Source organism: Grampus griseus (genome assembly GCF_964374135.1).
Source record: "Grampus griseus genome assembly, chromosome: 17".
In the NCBI taxonomy this organism is placed as follows: Eukaryota; Metazoa; Chordata; class Mammalia; order Artiodactyla; family Delphinidae; genus Grampus; species Grampus griseus.
In genome coordinates this window covers 10447907-10470899 of record NC_139011.1, presented here as the reverse complement: position 1 = coordinate 10470899, position 22993 = coordinate 10447907, and the positions used below count along the sequence as shown (strand labels likewise).

General features: G+C 44.3%; 1 protein-coding gene across 1 annotated transcript in view; it reads right to left on the bottom strand.

Annotated features, from left to right (window-relative positions):
- Positions 1-22993, bottom strand: part of ASAP1 (ArfGAP with SH3 domain, ankyrin repeat and PH domain 1) — a gene marked incomplete at its 5' end in the record, with an annotated part of 273288 nt that overhangs the window by 80036 nt on the left and 170259 nt on the right. The window contains 4 exons of the mRNA XM_082675313.1: positions 10765-10850; positions 12267-12396; positions 14420-14469; positions 14941-15015. Coding sequence (XP_082531439.1) covers positions 10765-10850; positions 12267-12396; positions 14420-14469; positions 14941-15015 — 341 coding nt within the window. The remainder of the gene's footprint in view (positions 1-10764; positions 10851-12266; positions 12397-14419; positions 14470-14940; positions 15016-22993) is intronic.

Genomic DNA, 22993 nt, shown 5'->3' with positions numbered 1-22993 from the left:
CCAATAACAAACTACAGGCACAATTTGACATGTGCTAGCAGGTGTCACATGGACACTGCAGATAACAGCGACATCTCCAACCCACTGAGTCATACACAGAACAATTCTTCCTGGTTGTGCCATATTTGAATTCGAAAGAGACAGAGAGACACGTTTGCCAGTGGAATATCATGAAGTCTGACTGGATACTAACGAGAGAAATAAAGGCCGGAGGACAGTCAGCAGGGGTTCTTCCAGTTTCCAAAAGATCCCTGGGTCCCTACACACTTGAAACACAGGATGCTGAATCAGTGGTACGGACTGCGGATTCGGAAAGTGCTCTCCTACCACACACGTTAAGAAGGGGGTGTCATCTCACCCTGAACTGGCAACAAGCACTGACGTCTGCTGAGCGACCATCACCTGATGCCTCATTTCATCTACACCCTCACAGCAACCCGAACGAGCGGGTAAGTACCTCAAGTCTCTCCTCCATCCCAAAGGAGGAGCTGAGGCCCAGAGCGAGGGCGGAACTTGCCCAAGCTGCTCACGCGACTAGTAAGTGTCAGAAGTGGGATCAGGTCCAGGTGCCGACACCCCCGCTCTCACTACCAAGTGACGCGATTTCTTGTCTGAGCGCTTCCACTCAGGAGCCCCGTTTGTGTCTGTGTTCAGAATGTCCTCCACCCTGCTGGAAGCTTCTTTAACCTCCACGGCAGATTATTTCTTAATGCACGTCACCTGCGCTGCTTTCTCCCCAGGAAAGGAAGAGGTCCTTGAGGACGAGGATGGTCTCTCATCCCCACACCATAATGGGCCCAGCACAGAACAGCAGATGCTCACTTAGAAGGTAAGAATGAAGCACGACTAAGAATTTTAGGGGCACATTTTGGGATTCATGTATATCCTTCTAGCTTAACATGTACACTCAATGGTAACAATACATCCTTGTCAGAACTGGCCTTCAAAGTGATTAGTGAAATTCTACAAGTTCCAAAGTTTTTTAAGGTTCATATCTTTAGCAGAGAACCCTTACTGAAATAAAGGTTTCATGTAATCAAGCTACATGTAAATTCTCATCTACTAACATTCAGGTTTTCATCACTGCCTTTAGGGATGAAAGTTGAACTTCTTGGTACAAAATTGAGTCACTTCTATGTTCTGGCCCCTGAAGATCTTTCTGGTTTTTATCTCCTACCATTTTCCCCTTAAAAATTCTGGCCTCCTGCCATGCTCCATTATTTCCAGTTGCTCCCCCAGCCTTCGCATATGCTGTTCCCGTTGCCTGAAATGCCCTTCCCCACTATTACGTGCCTCAAAGTCTCTCATTCTATCCTGGCTCAGCTCAGCTGCTACCTCCCCAGGCGGCTTTCCCCAGCCTTTCTAGTCAAGGGGATGGCATCTTTGAGCACTTGCTTGTGCCCAGGCCTAAGTGGCAACCCTAGAGCAGCTGACAATGTTCTGCACAAAGCAGACCATCCAAAAGCATTAACCTGAACCAGCCTCTTCTACATCCAGGAAGGAGTGTCTGCCAAGGACACAGCAGTACGGCTAAAAAGTTAACCACAGCAAAACTCATTTTAATCTCTGATACTGTACTTCATTTCTGGAGAAAGGGCTTGAAAGTAGGACACCTGATGGATGCTGTCAGGACTTCTTACAGCAGGAAAAACAAGGGCATTGGGATGAGATGATGATGGCCTAGGCTGCGGCTCTGGGACTTACCCTCTATGGGACGCTGGCAAGTCACTAAACTTCTGCCCGTGTTACTGGTATTAAATGGGTTGAATAATACAGATAAGACACACAAAATGACTCAGCAAGGTGCTGGGCAGTTAGGATGTGCTCAGTAAATGTTGCTTTTCTTCCCTGGAGCCGCAGAGGTTTACCATGTTACTTCTTTCTCAGAGGGATACAGATTCTTCGAAGATATTTTTGTAAAGGTGTTTCATTTTCACTTTCAACACGAAGGGAATTTAACCATCACGTTAAAAAAAAAAAAGTGAGTTTAAACGAGAATGCTCTAGATCTGTGTTTTCCAATACAGTGTTTTCCACGAGCCACATGTAACCAATTTAGTTAAAATTAAGTAAATTTAAAATCTGGTTCCTGAAGTCTCACAGCCACATGTCAAGTGCTCAGCAGCCAAGCGTGGCTGGCGGGTACCATGTGAGACAACAAAGAATATCAACACTTCCGTCATTTCAGAAAGTTCTACTGGACAGTGCTGCTCGACATCAAGAATAAGCAAACAGATCTGAACAGCATGCAAGGCATGTTATAAAACATACATTTGAGGGCTTCTCTGGTGGCGCAGTGGTTGAGAATCCGCCTGCCAACGCAGGGGACACGGGTTCGAGCCCTGGTCTGGGAAGATCCCACATGCCGCGGAGCAACTGGGCCCGTGAGCCACGACTACTGAGCCTGCGCGTCTAGAGCCTGTGCTCCGCAACGAGAGAGGCCGCGACAGTGAAAGGCCCGCGCACCGTGATGAAGAGTAGCCCCCGCTCGCCGCAACTAGAGAAAGCCCTCGCACAGAAATGAAGACCCAACACAGCCAAAAATAAATAATAAATAAATAAATAAATAATTTAAAACATACATTTGATGGAGAAAGAGTGCACTGTTTTACTTTGAGATGGTGTTGATAAAAATGGGAAGTTCTCTACCAGCAGTGAAAGCAAACTGGAAGGGGGGGCAAATTCCTAACAATTAAAGGCTGAAGAAAGACGCAAAAAGTCGATTTGCCTACAGTTAAATTCTTCCAAACATTACAAGAAAACTCAGTGCAATGAAGAATTATTTTAATCTATGGTATGATCCATTTTTGTAAACAAATCATATATGTAAATCCAGTAATCTTCTGAGATTATGTTTTTTTCTCCCCCCCTCTTTTTCATTAACTCCATTTTCTAAATATTTTCTAAGAAAAGATCATATGTTACTCAGGCAGGACAAAATTTAAAAATCGACACTTAGCCTGGGAGAACAGGCTGAGTATAGCCCCTCTCAGATGGTTATTTTAGGGCCCCTCTCAAATGGTTATTTTAGGGCCAACGTCTAGCGTTGCGTGGGAAGCAGGAGCGGGGCTGGGGGATTGCAGGGCAACAACACACCTGCCAGTCCTTAGTGATGCCACAAAGGCCAACAGGCTGCCAACCACACCGTCCCTCTGGGGAGCCCCTGGCCCCCACCCATGCTTGATTCTCCCACCTACTGGCCAGCCGGGACTCAAAGCCACAACCTCCCACTGGGGGCACCCGCTTCTCTGTTCCCTTCCTCCCTCTCTTTGAGCTGGTTCTGGTTCAGTGGAAGCGCGTGGGCTTAGGAATCATAAAACATACCGTTATTTTGGCTCTAAACCTGACCGTATGTATAACCTCAGGCAGGTCATTGACCTTGTCTGACTACGGGCATGCTTATCTCCAAATGTGGACATTTTCTAGCTTCCAGGGGCATCAGATGAGCTATTACAGATAAAGTGTTCTGTTCACTGAAAAGGGAAGCACAGGTGTCAGTTCTGATGACATATGACTCAACCTGAACATGGACGATTTGCCGACAAAAGGGGAAATTACCTCATGACATCCCACTTGTCCCGTGGCCAGTCTCTCCGTAAATTACTGAAATAATTTGGAAAACAGGCGATGATGCAGTAATAATAATGGCAGCTGGGAGGTATTTACTGAGTAGTTACTGAGTATTTACTCTGTGCCGGTCACTCACCATGATGCCTACATAATTCACGGAATACCCCTTTTTAAAGGTCTCATTACAGTCTAACAAAAGAAGGTAATTATTATTATTAACCTGTAAGACAGATAAGGAAAACAGGCCCAGAGAGGTCAAGTGGGTTGTCTAGGGTCATCTAGTCACTGAGTGCAGAGCTGGGATTTGAGTATAAGTCTTCTGATCTCTAGAGCAAAGGTAATTAAAAAATAAGACTGATCTGGGTCCAAATCCTGGCTCTCCCACTGAATAACTGCATAATCTCTGGAGCCGTGCGCCACAGTGTCCTTATACAGGAAATGGAGAGAATCGCATGGACCTTGGAGAGTTCTTGTGAGCACTGGAAAATGTTTTTAAAATGCCAGGCACAGAGAAGCAGCTCAATACATGCCGGCCACTGGCCAGCGAAATGGGCTTCATCGTTTCTCTCACCTTAGGGACACAGCAGGACTGGTTCATTTTTTAAAGAAGCAGCTTGAAAGAAATATGACCATATTTTAATGACATTGGGTGCCAGAGAAAGACAAGCTGCCAACGGATGGGCGGAGTAACCCTCACATTTACACTGACGAGCTGGAACACACCTGCCAGCTGCAGAAAGCAAGCTCAGGAGTGTCTGACACTGTCACCCACCATCAGGCAGGACACATCCTCCTGAGAACAAACAAGAACCTTCTCCATCCTGAGAGAGTTGCTACGTACTTCACTTCCTTCTTAAGTCACTCTAAGCAATGACGGGGAAGGAAAACACTATATTCGTCCTGCTTTTAATTTAAAAGAAAGAGAGACCAGAAAGTCTCCCTGATACCCCTTTATCACATGTTCTGCTTGGCTTAGGAAGAGGTATTACTTGGCCAAAAGCTGAAAGATTCAGAGAGCATTACATTATTTTCAAAAGAAGTTAGGGGGCTTCCTTGGTGGTGCAGTGGTTAAGAATCCGCCTGCCGATGCAGGGGACACGAGTTCGAGCCCAGGTCCGGGAAGACCCCACATGCTGCAGAGCAACTAAGCCCGCATGGGCCCCAACTACTGAGCCTGCACTCTAGAGCCCGTGAGCCACAACTACTGAGCCCATGAGCCGCAACTACTGAAGCCCACGCGCCTAGAGCCGGTGCTCTGCAACAAGAGAAGCCACCACAATGAGAAGCCCGCGCACCACAATGAAGAGTAGCCCCTGCTCGCTGCAACTAGAGAAAGCCCGCGCGCAGCAACAAAGACCCAACGCGGCCAAAAATAAATAAATAAAATTAATTAATTAATTTAAAAAAAGAAGTTAGGATGCCCTGGAACAGCAGAGAGTATGGTTTTATAAAACAAATTGAACTATAAAGCAAAATTTTAAAAAAGTAACCTCTTAACAATTCCACCATCAATCCCTTATGAAAAACTCATTTCCAAGCTTCAGGCTTAGACTAAGTCAGGCGCTGACTTCCAGCTGTCTAGGTAACAGGGACATTTTCTCCCAGATCCATTCTGTGTATGTCCTGTGGTATTTAAGAAACTTGAATGCACAAGGGTAGTGTAAGTACTAATTAAGAATCTAAGAATCTTTGTTTTGTTCTGTTGTATTTTTTATTAAAAAAAAAAGACAGAATTCATGTAACATAAAATTCACCATTTTAAAGTGTACAGTTCAGTAGTTTTTAGTATATGCGCTGTGTCGTGCAACCACTATCTAATTCCAGGACATTTCCCCCAGACCAAAAAGATATACTGTGCCCGTTAGCAGTGACTCCTAATTTCACTCTTCTACCCGCCAGCAAACAACAATCCGCTTTCGGTCTCAAAGGACTTGCCCCTTCTGGACGTTCACTTCAACGAAATCATACCATATGTAATCAATCCTTTGCTCCGGCTCCTTTCACTTAGAAAAACTTTAAAAAAAACTGAAGTATAGTTGATTTACAATATTGTGTTACTTTCACACGTACAGCAAAGTGATTCAGTTATACATATACATATAAAATCTTTTTTCAGATTCTTTTCCATTATGGGTTATTACAAGACATTGAACATAGTTCCCTGTGTTATATGATAAATCCCTGTTGTTTAGAATAATGTTTTAAATACTAATCCACGTTGTAGCGTGTATCAATGCTTCATTCCCATTTTTTAAAAAATATCTATTGGTGTATAATTGCTTTTCAACGTTGTGTTAGTTTCTGCTGTACAACAAAGTGAATCAGCTATATGTATACATATATCCCCATATCCCCTCCCTCTTGAGCCTCCCTCCTACCCTCCCTAACCCTTCCCTCTAGGTTGTCACAAAGCACCGAGCTGATCTCCCTGTGCTATGCAGCCGCTTCCCACTAGCCATCCATTTTACATTTGGTAGTGTGTTTGTGTCCATGCCACTCTCTCACTTCGTCCTAGCTTCCCCTTCCCCCGCTGTGTCCTCAAGTCCATTCTCTACGTCTGTGTCTTTACTCCTGTGCTGCCACTAGGTTCATCAGTACCTTTTTTTTAGATTTCATGTATGTGCATTAGCACACCGTTATTTTTCTCTTTCTGACTTACTTCACTCTCTATGACAGACTCTAGGTCCATCCACCTCATTACAAATAACTCAGTTTCGTTCCTTTTTATGGCTAATATTCCACTATATATATGTGCCACGTCTTCTTTTTCCATTCATCTGTTGATGGAAATTTAGGTTGCTTCCATGACCTGGCTATTGTAAATAGTGCTGCAATGAACATTTGGGTGCATGTATCATTTTGAATTATGGTTTTTCTCAGGGTATATGCCCAGTAGTGGGATTACTGGGTCATATGGTAGTTCTATTTTTAGTTTTTTAAGGAACCTCCGTACTATTCACCATAGTGGCTATATCAATTTACATCCCCGCCAACAACGCAGGAGGGTTTCCTTTTCTCCACACCCTCTCCAGCATTTACTGTTTGCAGATTTTTTGATGATGGCCATTCTGACCCGTGTGAGGTGATACTTCATTGTGGTTTTGATTTGCATTTCTCTAATGATTAGTGATGTTGAGCGTCTTTTCATGTGTTTGTTGGCCATCTGTATGTCTACTTCGGAGAAAAGTCTATTTAGGTCTTCCGCCCATTTTTGGATTGGGTTGTTTTTTTGATATTGAGCTGCATGAGCTGCTTGTATATTATGGAGATTAAACCTTTGTCACTTGCTTTGTTTGCAAATATTTTCTCCCATTCTGAGGGTTGTCTTTTCGTCTTGTTTATGGTTTCCGCTTCATTCCCTTTTATGGCTACACAATCTTTTGTTTCTCCATTCATCAGCTGATGGATATTTGGGTGTTTCCACATTTTGGCTGTTGGAGATCATGCTGCTATAAGCATTCACGAACACATTTTTATTAAACACTTGTTTTCAATTATCTTGGGTATACACCTAGGAGTGGAACTGCTAGGACACATAACTCTACATTTAAACTTTCTGAGGAACTGACAGACTGTTTTCCAAAGTAGTTGCCCCCCATTTACCTTTCTACAGCAATGTACTGAGGGTTCCAATTTCTCCACTTTTCCATCAAGACTTATTTTCTGTTATGTTACTGTTTTGTTTTTTCATGATAACAGCTTCATTACATTGTTGGCTGTTTTTTCTTTTCTTCTCTTGGAACAGCTACCTGGGTGTTCCAGTAACCCTGCAACCCCCTCCTGGTGTCTCAGCTAAGAGTGCCTGTCTCAGTTCTGCCTGGAAACACAGCACGTACTGCCTGCCGCTGCTGAGATCCCCTCGGGTACAGCTGACTCTCCTGGTGGCTCAGTGAGGCTGTCCTCCTACATCTGACGTGGACGTCCACCTCTGGAACGTGCTGCCCTGTAGCCCATCTCAGGAGTAAGCACTCCCTGACTCACTCCATCGTGCCACTGGCCTCGCCACTCCACCACTGCTGCTTTTAATTACGGTCTTCCTAGTGGGTGTGATGTGGCATTACACTTTGGTTTTGATTTGCACTTCCCTAACGACTAATGATGCGGAACATTTAATCATGAGCTTTCTGGCCATTTGTATATCTTTTTGGGAGAAATGGCTATTTGAATTCTTTGCCCGTTTTTAAATTGAGTTGTTTATCTCTTTGTTGTTGAGCTGTAAGGGTTCTTTATATATTCTGGACACTACAACCTTATCAGATAAATGATTTGCAAATATCTTCTCCCCTTCTGTGGTTGTCCTCTCACTTGCTTACCAGTGTCCTTTCACTCACAGAAGCTTTTACCTTCGAAATCCATTTTCTTTTTTTCCTTGGTTTCTTCTATTTTGTCTGTTTTGACACATATTTATTGAGCATCTTTTAAGTGAATGACTGTGACCTTGGGCAGGTTACTGATCTTTTCTGAGCTACAATTTCCTGGTTGCTCTTATAAATGCTAGCTGTTATTATCTGCAAGATGAAGGATGGTAAAGTAATGTTTGTAAGTGCTCTCGGGTCTGCAGACCATAATGATACTCACCAAGTGGTAAAAGGAGTGGGTGAGCAGTAGAATAATGTGTTTGTTTTGAAAGCAGCATGTTACTGACAATGTTCATGTCTGAAAGTGAGGAGTAACTGGTGGGGGGAGCTGAAACGGGTGACAAAAGCTCTTCTTTCCTGCGCCCTCTATTTTTCCGCTGTAGCAGCTGTATCCCCGCTGAGGTACTATGAGTACACGAGAGATTACTGGAGCAAATTCATTCTTGAGCTCCACCTGACTACTATGTATTGAAAATCATTTGGGGAACTGGAATAAGTTCTCAGAATATGAAATTTCTCTTTTTAAATCTAAGTAGAGGATGCTTTACAGGTCCACTACACATCTATAAAGAGTTTGGAGAGACTGACTGAAGTAGGAAAGAATAAGAGTAGTCCTCAGAAGAAAGGTACACTGGTTTCTCGCTGTGATGGCATCCTTGCGGCTCAACCTGGGGCAGCTGGGGTTGAATTACATTATAACCCAGTTCTACTACTGGATGTCTTTGAATCTCTCTCCCTGCAAGGAAGTTCTCAGCGTGTAGGGTTTCCTTCTGCTGATCTTTCTCTGCCCTAGGGTAGATGCTTCTACCAGATTCCAGTGCCCAAATGCCAGCCATCCTCCAAGTCCAATTCCAAGTGCCACAACCTCCTTTAAGGAGCCCTCTGTAGTCTCCGTCGCCAGAAGTCTCTCCTTCTCTTGATGCCCTGTGTTATCAGTCACTTTCCAGCCCCATTATGATTACTGATAGACCTGACTTACTTCCTATACCAGACAGTTAACTCCCATAGGCAGAAGCCTTGTTTCACCTCTGAACCCCAGAACCTAGAAAAGTACCTGGCCTCTGTTAAGAGAGTAATAAATATTTGTGGAAAGGGAAAAAGCCAAGAATCAAGGGAGGATGCTCTTCTTTTCACCTTTACCAACAAAGGTTAATATATCTCTAGTTTACAAAACATCTTTTTGGGAAAACTCATGTTTGTGTGGGTTAAATCCTCCTCAGGGATTTTGAAATCAAAAGAGATTTCTAAAATCAGGTGAAATCAGACTTGCTGCTCTAGTGTTGTAGTAATTGAGAAGACAAAGAGATTCACTTATTTCTGTAAAAGTTTCAAAATATTCTAGGAAAACTGAAACTGATGAAAGATGAAAACTTCCACCCTAAACTAAAATCAGGGACCACCACCACACATTTCAAAGTGTCACAAGCACCTGCTACACTATGAAGGCAAAGGTTAGTCCAGGTCGTCAGTATGAGGCTTCCACAGGCAAAATTATAAATGCGAAAATATTTCTACTTCACTATAATTACTTTTATACATATCTGAAAGTTTTATACAAGGCGGAATTTACTTTGAAAAGAGGAAAAAAGTAAAATCAAAGTTATGTAAATAACAAGTTGATCATTAAAAGTTTGATCTTCCTGAAGAGAAACAATCCTGTATAATAAAATAGGTGAATGAATGATTTTTAGTGCCACTTAGAACCATCCCAGCAGCAAACAGGCACAGTGCAGCAGGCACTGGGTGAGGCAGTCCCTATGCATTATCTCACTTAATTCTCACATCTTCGCAAAACCCAAGGTGGGTCTACTATGAACATTAGAGATGCACCTGACAAAGGTCACGTGGTTACCCGGCCGCAGAGCCAGGATTTGAACTCGTCTATCTGCCTGACTCAAGCCTGCTGCTTTTCCCATCACCTTAATGCTAGCCCCGTTGAATGTTGCCATTCACCATGAAGATCCTCCTAGATACAACATTACCAAAAAGAATTAAGAGAGATGACCAAAGGAAATGATAAATTTTAACTTTTTGGAGAGTAAGCATTTTACCTAGTGCTAATGACCTTTACAGTATTCTACTTATAAATAACTATGAGAGCTGTCTGGACCACTTTGGAAAGTCCTTGCACTCTATTCTCTGTAACTTCCACTGACTCAATACAGACTTGAATGGTAACCGGCATATCTTCAGACAAAAATTCTACAATAAAACCAATAAAACTAACCCAGTAAGTGAGCAAGAAGTAAACTAAGCAAATGTGGTGACACAGAATGTCAAACATAATAAAAAGGTAGCCCTGCAACATAAGCAAAAATGGTGCCGGCGTAGAACAATGGATGTCTCTCAAAATATACCAGCAACTACACAGGAATCCAAGTATAAATACCAAGTATTGCTAATGTCCAAAGTATTTAATTTCACTTAACTTGGATGATGAAAAAAACAAAACAAAAACAATCCCAAGTAGGAATATGTGGTACAAATGACCCAATAATAGGTAAAATGCCAAGTAAGCGGGGGAGGGAGTTCCTAGAAAGGCCTCTTTAGTGACAAAAGCATCTGTGACAACAGCTCCACTGGCTGTCAAGGCCAAAGTTAGCATTTGTAAGACAGTATTTAGAGGAGCTGAACAGTTACACAAATTTGAGTTAAGGATTTATAGAAAATGCTGAAGATGGAAGACAAAACCATTTCTTATCGTTTGGCCGTGGAAGGTCATTATACAGCTATATACAGGGACCAAATGAAGACCAGAAAGGAAAGAATTAAGAAAACCAACGAAGTGAAGGGGACCTTACTTGGGCTAATAATCATGACTGCAATAGTCCACTTACTTGCACTGTGCGTGATAATACTTTATCAGATTCTGCAGCAGATCCACACCCTTTTTGGTCTTGATTTCGTTAACTTTAATGAGATACTGCGGAAATAAAACAGAGTTGTGCGTTGATCAGATTACCAGTCGTTAATCAGTGTGAGTTACTGGGGCTCAGCTGCCGCCAGACAGTGTGAGCTTAATTTAGGGAATGCTAATTTGACACAGTCACAAGTGTACCAAGCAAACTGATCAGCGTGTTAGCATTTTATAGATGCTTAAGATTAGTTTACTAGACAAGCAGAAATCAAGCACAGCAAAACATTCTGGAATAATTGATTATCTCCCCCCAGTGTGCAGTGGATCTCAAACTCATAGTTCACGTGGTCAAAACCTGAGAGATGGATTGAAAGACAGATGGCATTCTCTTTAAGGGATATGCTTGTAAGATAATAAAACTTCCAGACCACAGAGGTGAATTGGAAAGTACTTTTGCTACTAAAAAGTGAAAGAAAAAAAAAAAGCATTATTAGTGTATGCACTAAACACTACTGGCTCTGATTTTCACAACTGGCCAAGATTTTCTGTTGATATTGTTTGTATCTTTTTTTTTTTTTTTTCGGTACGCGGGCCTCTCACTGTTGTGGCCTCTCCCATTGCAGAGCAAAGGCTCCGGACACGGAGGCTCAGCGGCCATGGCTCACGGGCCCAGCCGCTCCGCAGCATGTGGGATCTTCCCGGACTGGGGCACAAACCCGTGTCCCCTGCATCGGCAGGCGGCCTCTCAACCACTGTGCCACCAGGGAAGCCCTGATATTGTTTGTTTCTTGTTAACTTGTTTTACTGCATGGAAGTGTTCACAAACAGACAAGTTCAAGGAGCCAAAGGGTAATAATGGGGGGGGGGGATAAAGAAAAAAAATTAGGGAAGAAAAACTTGAAAGTGAGAAAATTCTAGCCCCTTTAATATCTTCTGAAAACTGCAAAAGGAATTCCATTACTCAGCATCAGAATGGGTTGGTCTCTAGGTCAGGGAATGCCAATGGGAACCCCGTTTGAGAACCACTGCTCTAAGTCTAAGGCAACATGCTTTTTGTTGCATTTATTTTTTTCATGAGCTCAGACTTTAATCACTACTTCAAGTTTTCATTCAAACTTGGACACGTGGTTAAAAAAAAAGCAACATGCTGTACATCTGTACCAGTAAAACTTAATATTCACCAGTGTTACCCCTCACCAAAATTGTTTTTCCACACTCACTCACAAGCAATAGTAAAGTTCTCACCAAAGAATCCTGTTTTGGCTTAAAGAGCCCCATAGGACCCAGGCTCAAAATATGAGACAACAGTGAAACGGCGGATCCCAAAAGGCTTGGAGAAAAGTGGAGATTAGAGTCCTTGAGAAACAGTCCCCTCCTCTAATCATCAAACACAGCCTGCATTTAAGCATAAAGACTGCTGACTAGCAGGAAGGATGACAGTTAATCAAATTCTAGGCAAAGGGCTGAAAAGTCTGCTCTTACTTCGCACATTTGGAGCTGAAAGAGGCGCCTCTCCTTCTCCATTTCTTCCGCGATCTCAGCTCCGGTGATCTCCGTGCGGATCATCCCGTGCTGTTTGGCGTGCTCCCTTTTCTCCTTCTCAATTTTTGTACTGTAATGAAAGCGGGTGCCATCATTAGAAACAAAAACACCGCAGTCGTGTCCTCCCTTTAATGGGAGCCACCTGATTATTTCTTAATTACCGGAGTTAGGAGGCAGGAACTCTTAAATGGAGAGCATCGATCAAAAGTGAAAATCTAAGTTCAAAGAGAATCAACACATTGCATGGATCTTCACCAAGGAGACTTCCTACATTTTAACTCCGATCTCCCACATGAATGGATTCATATAAATTCTCTTATATTTTGGTTGGCATCAAGTAATTCTGACAGTTTACTTTTTCTAGAGTAAGGCACCTTACGATGAAAAAGAATCAGAAGGTTGGGGGCCTGAGGCATATCTTGATTATCAATAGATTGAGATTTAAGAGTTAATTCAAGACAAAGTAGATAATGGGTCTTTGTAGACATGCATGTAAATTAGTCAAAAGCAATTTCCAATATTTCTCTAAACTTAGGCTGTTTTCATACCTCAGTAACGTTTTAATCATTCAACCACCTGGCACTGGATTGTACAAAATAAGGATTTAGAAGAAATCCTAATCTACAATTTGGAACGCTATGAAAATGTTCTTCAGCTGGGAAGCAACCGGGGAAATAAGAGGGAGGGACCACATTAAACCTACGGTACCCGAGGCTAACGCTTGGCTATGACATTTGATACTTTGGTATTAACACCAGGGGTCACAGCCCTTTTTCTGAAAATCCATTTAATTTGAAAGCAGACTTCTAATTTCAGAAAGAGCCTATAATTTCTAGTTGTGAAAGCAAAGACTGATTTAGCCTTCAAGTCTTCTTTTAAATTGTGGGGTAGGATATCAAACCCCAAAGAAAGCCAATATCCTTGTCTACATACAAACACAGTGGAAAATCAAGCCATTGACCCAATGGAAAACCTACAGACCTGGCTGGGATTCACTGTAATACCCTCGTGCCATTCCTAAGCAACTCTTTTCATCACATCGCCTTGGAGGTTAAATGGGTGTGAAGGCAGGGATTTTACCAGAAGGAGAATAAACCTCAGCTCTCTCTCCACTGGTGTGGGTGGGAAGAAAGCAGGAAGCTACCGACTCTTGAGAAGAAACATGACGGGCGGGCATAACTTAGTCCTGAATTTGTTTTTCTTTGGCTTGTGTTTTCACTCTGCTGTTACTGCTGCCTACGGAAATGCTTTTATTCTCTCATGTTTGTACTTATCCAAGTTTACAGCTAAGACTTTTATTAAATGTTTATAAATACATTTCTCCTCCCACCCCACTCCACAGCCTGGTTACAAATGCCTCAGAGCAATAATCACAAAGAGATGTGGTAGGAACAGTACCGCACAAGGATGAGTCAGGCCCACGACAAGACCTCACGTGCGGCCTCCCCGTCATCCCGCATGATAACCCCAGCACGCAGGCCTCTGACTGCCGTCATGCCACACGGCTCCAGCTCTGGGGTTACACAGACTGGAGGGGACACCAGCCCGACATTTATTAGCCTTAGGACTTTCTGCAGGCCCCTCAGCCTTTCTAAGCTTCAGTTTCCTAAGCCATAAACAGACGGTGCAAGGTGCACACAGAGAGGGTTGCTGTGAGGAGGTCATGCATGTAAAGCACTCTGCACAGGCCCTGGTGGGCAGACAGATGTCACACACACTGGGTATTATTTGTACTGCCCAGTTGCCGTGCTATCCTGAAATGTGTAAATGGTCTCCAGTTATGTGCTAACTATAACGAAAGGAAAGTTGCAACAGTCACAGACCTACAACTTGACAGTTTGTATCAGCCATGGATGCCCAAATACCCGACAGTGAAAGTACATCTCACTCCAGACACAACTAGCACGGGAGGTGTCAGCACTTCTAGTCAGGTCAGAACACCCAGCCTCTCAGCCCTTACGAGGATGGACTCAACAGTGTTTTGTCCCAACGCTATTAGTTCAGGGCTCTGTCCTTCTTGTAGTTATTCTTTTTCTTAGAATACTCACAGCAAATAAACCAAGCAACCAACCAAAAAAAAAAAAAACACTTACAACTTTGTCTCATAATCTTTCCAAGCTTTGTCAAATGGCTTCTTGAGATCCTTAAAAAAGAGAAAATAAAACTGAGATTGAAAGTACTTTTGCTTAAAGGTGCATAATCTTCCAGCAACATCTTAGCAGAAATGCTCTCCTTTATAGGACACTTTCAGGCACATCACACAACTTATTACACCCGAGAAGCTAAGAGAGTGGGATGGTGTGCGTTCCCGGTCACGACGATGAGGGAGGACCCAGTGGTTCTGAAAGGTGGGTCCACGGGTCCTCCAGGGGGGAGCCCAGACTCAGCGAAGACGCCCCCCGCCGCCCCGGTCTTCCTGAGTGTCTCATCTTGTCTCTCGGGCAATAGCGCCATGTGAAGCGGTGTATTTTTTTCTAATGATCATTTTCCAACAGCATCTTTTATGCTGAAAACGTTCAGAGTGCCTTTCAGACATGAGTACCACCGGGATCTTAGAAGAGAAAGAAGGCAACCCTTTCAAGCTAAACTGAAAATCAAATTTCTCAACACTCACTCCTTTGACTCCCTTTAGGTCTCCTTTCAACAAGGAATCCAAGGTGAAGATCACGTTGTGGCTCAGGCCCTGGAGCTGAAAAGCAAACAAAGACGGGAGACGGTGAGAAAAAGAAGGTGCACGTGGGACAGCAAAACCGGCCGCTGCCGACTGAGCACGGTCACCCCGTCACACATAAGCTCGGTGAAACGAGGGCAGAGACAGCGACGCTCCTGCTCGCGACTGTATCCTCGGTGCCAAGTTCTGTTAAAAGGAAAGCTATTTAGGAAGTGCAATCTACAGCTGGAGCAGGGGTTTTTTCACTGTTCCAGGGCGGAGGCCTGGGTCTCCTTGATTTTAGGGTGGTGCGAAGAGCAGTCTACAGAGAGAGGGGGAAGGAATGTACCCAACTGGGGAGCAGGGTGGCAGGGAAACCAAGGGAGGGATGGGCCAGTGTGGAAAGAGTCAGGAAAACGAGGGCTGAGAAGCGCTATACAGTCCGTCTTCAGGGGGAGCCCTGGCATCTTGGCGAAACCAGTTCCAGCAGCGTGGAACTGAGACCGCAGGGACCCGCAGCACCGGTTACAGATGGAGAGGCTGGCGGGTCCCCTCATTCGAGAAGGAATTTTACTCATGTGTGAGCGTATTCGTTTATCAGCCGCCCACCCGTCCAACCACCCTTCCATCGCTCATTTATGAAGTACCTATTCTGTGACACTCGCTATGCCAGGGCCTGGGACGGGGGTGCGATGATGTACACAACACGGCCTGCCTACAGAGGGCTGACGACCCAGGGGCAGACGCAGTCAGTACGCAACCAGCTCTAACGCATGATGAGGTCAGGCAGAGGGAGACGGTGGTGTGAGAGGAAGCAACGCTGACACTTACAGGCTCTGTGCATGACCCTCTTAACCACCGCTCTAAAGCGAGGCTACCAGAACCTGTGGTGGGTGGCTGCTGTGAAGATGCAATGAGTTAATGCACGGGGAAAGTGCTGGTGTGCTCCCTGACACCTGGGAAGCGTTTATTACCATAAAATCCTATGGGATGTTAAATTCGAATAAGGCAATGTGGGAACAGACGGGCAGGGCGGGGAGACCTTCCCTCCAGCCCTGAACTCCTCCCTGGCCCTGTCCCGTGGTTCTCATCCGAGGCTTCCTGCAGCTCCGAGTCACTCCACGTCTTGCCCTCCCTGACCACCAATGTGACACACGAGGGCAGTTTTCCAACGCACACCACCAGACGACTGGGGTCAGAAACAACCATCTCTTTCTTTTTTATTTCAGACAAAGAGATTCCTACCAAGACATTCCATCTTTGCAATCTCACCACCACCCATGCAGAGAAACAGCCGGGCTGGCAGGCCGGCCAACAGTGAGAGGGCCGTGATGCACAGCCTAGGTTCTGGGAGGTCGAGGGCACTAGGTCTTAGGGTGTGGGGTGAAAATAATATCAATAACATTAATATTTAATTATCAACAATAATAAAACATATTTAATTAATAACAGTAATATAAGACATAGTTTATAATTACATTATTAATTATTGATAATATAATTATATAATAGCTATAATATTTAATTAATAATAATAAATATGATTACAGACTATGGTTTGTGGCTTTCCAAAGGGTCACAGTATGTAAACTGATATAGAGAATATGTGTGGTATTAAAATTTCACGGAGAAAGTTATTAGGAAAAGACTATCTTTTCTTTTTTTTTGTGGTAGCGGGCCTCTCACCGCTGCGGCCCCTCCTGTTGCAGAGCACAGGCTCCAGACGCGCAGGCTCAGTGGCCACGGCTCATGGGCCCAGCCGCTCTGCGGCATGTGGGATCTTCCCGGACCGGGAACACGAACCCGCGTCCCCTGCATCGGCAGGCAGACTCTCAACCACTGCGCCACCAGGGAAGCCCAAAGACTATCTTTTAAAAAGCTCCTTGGGGTGGGAGTCTGCAGGTAGTAATAATAAAAGAAAAGGTTGAAAAACACTGGCTTTGGGTATGAGATGGGAAAAACAAAGATTAACAGGACTCATTCTCTGCCCCAGACAGACAGTGGGAATAACATCTTGCTCCGAGTCCTCAACAGTCTCATTCCTGGGTCACAAGCCCCCTGCATCCTGCTACCCTGTGGGTCTTGGGCGTTTGCGTGGATGGTGGTAAGTGAGGCAGGGATCTCCGCTCATCAAGCCAGAACCTACCTTTCCTCTGTTCGTGGAGATCTTGCATTTTCATCTCAACACTTACTGCCCTTAACCCTTTATCTGTATCTGTTTCCTTAACCTTTTATCTGTATCTGTTTCCTTATTTGTTTGCTGTGTTCCCAATCTGAATGCAAGCTCTTTGAGACTGGGGTCTGTAAGTTCACTGCTATGCTTTCAGAATTTAGAACACTGCATAGCACAGAGTAGGTACTCAATAAATATCTGTAGAATGAAGGAAACACAAAGTCGCATGTGTACAAGGGTCTCCTCGACAGGAATGTTTATACTGATGCTAAGTTTAGTGCTTATCAGTAGGGGACCAGTTAATAAATTATGGAAGTTCTACACAATTGCCATAAAAATGAGAAAGCTTTTTATGTTTAACTTTGGAAATATCTCCAAGATAAACTGTTTTGTGATAAAAGCAAAGTGAAAAACAGTATTCATGGTGTACAAGGATTTGGATAAAAAGAGGAAAAAAATATGTTCATGCTTAAATTCTTTCTGAGAGGATACAGACTAAACTGCTGACATTGGTCCCCGCCAGGGATGGACACGGGGTAGGGGTAGGGCAAGGACACAGGGTGGGAGAGGAGCCTTGTACTGTGTACCTTCTGCATGTCGGGGGGGTAACACGTACTACATTGTGGATTCAAAAAAAGTAAAAATTCTAAAACAAAACATGAAGAGACAGTGATCATAAAGCATTTTTAACTATTAGTCCTGAATCAAGGCTTTCCCCAGTGTCTCTCATCCTTCGGGAAATGAAGCAGGAAAGACCAAAAAATACATAAACGTCATTGCCACCTTGACCTGAAGGCTGTGTTACAAAGTAACAATAAAAGAATCGTGAAAGTCTGTGGTCTGTACTCAATGTGGGGGTTATTGGGAAGGAAAAGTCCCTCGAAAACCGCGTACTGATCACACAACGAACACACGGCATCACCTTTCGGCCCAGTCATCATGGTCAGGCACATGGTCAGGCACTGGGCAGGCACTGGACTGCAGTCGCATTGATGGAAAACCCCAAGAATTAAGAATTTCTCTGTGGTTATCCACTCACATACTCCTGGGGGCTGATAAGAAACCAAGAAGGCAAAATAACCATGTATTATGATTTGAGAATCTTCCCACTGATGATCCCATGAAAAGGCCACAGGAAAAAAAATTTAAACTTACAGACTCCTCCTAACTCATTTCCTGGTGAAAAGGTAGGTTAATTTATAAAAACTGGCAAAGGAGATTGTGTTAAGTGAATAGTAACTGTCTGTTATTATAAAGATACTGAAAGAAGTCAGAGAGAACAGAGCAATCTCAAGAGGAGGAAACTTTTAGGACATATTTGGGCAAAATGAAACGTCCCTTCCTTGGCCATCCCAACTAAGAACACCTACTCTCTCAGATATTTGAAGGTGTTGCTCTGTGACAGGGATGGGTCGCAAGGCTTCACAGGTGTAGGATTCTGTCATTTTCCTGTTTGTTTGTTTTTAATTTTCCGGCTCTTTCAGGAATCCTTTTCATGACCTGAGCAAACTGTTCATTGCAAACGGATGTGTAACAAAAGCACCCCATGGGCAATGCAGCCAACATAACACAATAATAATATTAGTGGACAGACTTCCCGTATCACCTTCAGAATCCTCAGATTTTTAAAAGAAGCCTTTTAATTCTATTATATAATTATTTCCCATTTACTTTACCGAAGTCCTATCGATTACTCCACTCTCATTTACTCTCAATCCATTTCCTTTATCAATAAAGTTAAATTAACGTAAGTTCTTTATGTGATTCAAGATTACACAAGGTTAGAGGGCATGTTTTAAGAAGTATATCTTTTCCATTTTACTAAGCACACAACACATTAAAGACCATTGCAGGAATGAGGTGTAGTTGGGTAAAGACACTACTTTCCAAACAAACTGCTGTTCATTTCCTTCCTCACAAAGGCGAAATTTCCCTGGGACTTCCCTGGTGGTCCAGTGGCTAAGACTCCAGGCTCCCAATGCAGGGGACCTGGGTTCGATCCCTGGTCACTAGAACTAGATCCCGCATGCCGCAACTAAGACCCGACACAGCCAAATAAATAAATATTAAAAAAAGCGGGGGAAATTTTCCCCTAGGAGCATATACATCAAGCCCACCAAAAAATTTGGGATAAACCAGACAGGAGGTGGCTGAGGTCTACCGTTCTGCATAACGATGCAAAAATGACTTGTTTAAGCAAATAAACTGTAATTAATATTGGCTTTGATAAAAATAACCATTTATTCCTTACAACTGCTTAAACACTCCCAGACATTATACAAACTGTAATTCCAGCCATTGGAAATGACTTCAGGGGCAACTTTCCTGTGTATATAAACACACACGCATCTATGCCCTTATTTTCTCTTTACCCCATAGAGCTTTGCTACAAAATGAAATGGCCTCGTTACCTGTTTACCGATTTACCACCTGTCTTTCTTTTCTAGAAGGTATGTTCCTTAAGGGGAAGCAGCTCACCTGGCCTTGTTCACTAATTGACCAGATTCCAACACAGGAGCCAAGAAGCAGTTGTGGGTCCTCACGCTGCAGGGCAGTTTCTGGCTGGCCTGTGTGGGCCTCGGGGGAGGGGGGGGGGCAGTGACTCAGCACCATCGCTGTTCTTCCCTGTGTGAGAGCAGGAGAAAGCAGCACAGCTCTGCAAAGGGTACCCCCATACACCTCCGCCCTTAACACCTACATGCACGTGCGACCGTATCAATTAACGAGGACGTCCTAACGGGCTTGCTTTGTCATCCTGCATTAGCTCTGACACCCTCTCTCCACTGCCCACTGCCTCCCCCTCTCTCTCCTTCCCCTCTACAGAGGGAAACAGCTCCTCTGAAAGTAAGGCTAATGCGAATCTGCTGACTTGCTCAACACGTTGGAAAATCCAATTAAAGTAATGAGCCAGCTCCCAGAAGTTCTGCTGAGATTCCCAGGTATAAATTAGGTATTCTGTCTGGTGTGTTAACTCCTTCATGCCCTAGACAGTTACTCACCACCCTGAAGGTATTTTATACTGGTGCCTTGTCATCAGGCCGTTTTCCAGGGCATTAAGATCTGGAGAAAAGAGGTTTTGGTGGGAGCCGAGAGGCATGAGGCCACACATCACTCCTGGCCTGTGACTTTGGGAGAACCATCTGACCTGCTGACTTGGCTTCCTGATTTAAAAATGGGTGTCCTGGCACCTTCCTCAACTAGCCCACGCCGATGTGAGGGGACCAGGGCCTGACACCAACGAAGATCCCGCTTCACTGCAGACACGCAGGGTTGCCTGCTTCATTGGCTGCTCCTGGTAACCCTGCAAGGTGTGTTCAAACACACTATGAATTGGAGGCGTCAAAGCACAAACCAGGTCCGACACTAAAGGCAATGAACTGCTTACAGCACCATCTTCTTACAGGTATCGGAATGCTTTGAAAACTACAACATACTACATATATGAATGAACAGTTATTATAAGCGATTACTGACCTATTAAGCTAAGCTTTATTTTATTTGGTTGCATATGCATCAAGGGGAAACAAAGAATACTGCTCAGAAGTGGAGGGATGAGGGTTAATGATACCACCTCATGCACTGTTAAGGGCTTTGTAAGTGTACCCTTCACAGATGCCAGAGTGCCCCGTGCTCACATGGTCAAGCAGGTGACATGCACTCAGCTAGGGTGTGCTTGGGCAAGTCATTCAAGGCCACTCCACATGCTGCCAGGGGGCTGTGTGACATACAGATACGGCCTGCAATGCATGTACAACACAGACTCTTGATAAAGTGTGACTCGGTTTATTTTCTTAGAATTCTTTACACTTGAAAGGCTCAGCAGTAGTGGTGGAAAAAACATAATGATAGCATTTCAGATACTGAAATAGGTCTTTTGAGGCTGGGGAGGTGGAGGGGGGAGACTCCCAAAGGTTCTTCACATCGCACCACTCTCTCCACTGGAAGTTTCGCAGTTGTTCCCCTGCCTCATTCTATAAACTGTACGATAATGCATCCCATTACACCATGTTCCAACCCAGGCAGTCTGAAATAGTTATTAAAATGATAGTACTGTGTTTAACATATGTTATCTAAAGTTGTTGCTTGAAACAACTCTGTAAGATGTGTCTTAGTCTCACCCAATTAATGAGGAAACAGGCTTAGAGAGGTTAAGCAACTTGCCCAAGGTCAAACAGTAAGTAAGGCAGATGGTCAGGTTACTAATTTAGGTTTTTACTAACTCCAAAGGCCAGTCTCATGTGCTGTGTCATGCTGTTAGACTGATGTTTTCAAGTGATTTATCAGATCATATCACTTTCCTGCTTAAAACACATCAACCACTTTCCATCAAACTGGATTCAAATCCAACCTCCCAGTATAGGTCTAACCCCAGCACAACCTGTCTTAAGCCCCTCCACCCATTCCCACTACCCTTCAACCACGCCAGGCCTCCTCGGCTTCTCAACCCATCAAGTTCTCTCTTCCTGGCACATGCTGTGCTCTCCGTCTGGACCACTCGTCCTCTGGCTACTGGCAAAGCGCCTTCCAGTCTCCATGCCACTTCCTCAGTGAGGTCTTGACCGTTCTAGTTCTAGATTGATCACTTCTCCCTAATCTCCCATTACTCTCAACCAGGCAGAACAGGCTCACTTTCAAGAGCCTGCATTTTAGAGTCACTTGTTTCTTCGCTGTCGGGAGTAATGCTCCTTGAGGGAGGGGCTATGACTGTTTTGTCTACCACTGTGTTACATCAACCCCCTAGTGCAGTATAGACACGATATCCACTGAGTAAAATGCTTGCTGATTGAGTAAATGGATGAAGAAATGAGTTCCCCTTCAAAGCAGGCAAGCTGTTCTGAGACTCAGACATGTTAACAGCATCTGAACCAGTTCTGGCCTTCCTGGTGTGCTCAGCATCAGAATGGAAGGGCAGGGAGGTGGCGGGGTGGACTTAGGAGAGGGATGGGATATGGTCGGGTGACAGACCAAGGATACCCTCCTTCAAGCGGCTGCGAGGCTGTCTGACAGCTGGGGAAGAAAGGGTGCTCTAGACTTGACCTGCCTCCAGCTGGCTGTGTAAGTTCAGGTCCATCACTTCTCGCTTCCGCCACTGACAAAATGAGAGACCCAGGAGGTCTCTAAAATAGCTCCAGTTACAATCCTCCTATAGTTTAAAATGAGCTACTGAGATACAACTGAACACAGGAGAAAAAAATCCAGACCAAGTGGGCGTAACAGCTACAGTAGATGCCTCAACTGCCTCACGAGCTGAAGGACAGCCCTGGTCCACCCCCCAACCAAGTAATAAAACGACAACAAACAATTCTGCAGTAATGCTGAACAGTTAGAGGGTGAATTCATAATTCCTATCAACACTCTAAACTTTTTTGTACACCCCACAATATCCACTACAAAACTTCTGGCGCAATACAACCACCTCTTGAAAAAGCCTGCAATCTCTCAAGAAAACGAGCTTCAGGATCTGAGCCGAGCAAGGGCTGACAGGACCACCAGGGCGCCCTGGGCTGCCGGCGGTTTCTCTGCATTTCCGGACCGACTCAAACAATAGCGAAGTGAAAATATTATAAACTGGATTCATGCTCATCACAGCACGTGCAGAGATATCAGAGATGCTTTCAACAATTATTCTAAACAGTGAAAAAATGGAAATAGTCAAAATAGGAGAGCGGGTACATAAATTATGGTGCAAATGGTGAGCTTTCTATACAGGGGTTAGAATGATGTTACGGGTAGCGCCTCTGGATTCTGCAGGCCCCTCTTTGAGGGGGCTGCAGCTGGTAATGGGGGAGAGGCTCCAGGCTCCTGACCCCGCTCCAGCCTGGGCAGCTCTGCTTTAGGGGACTG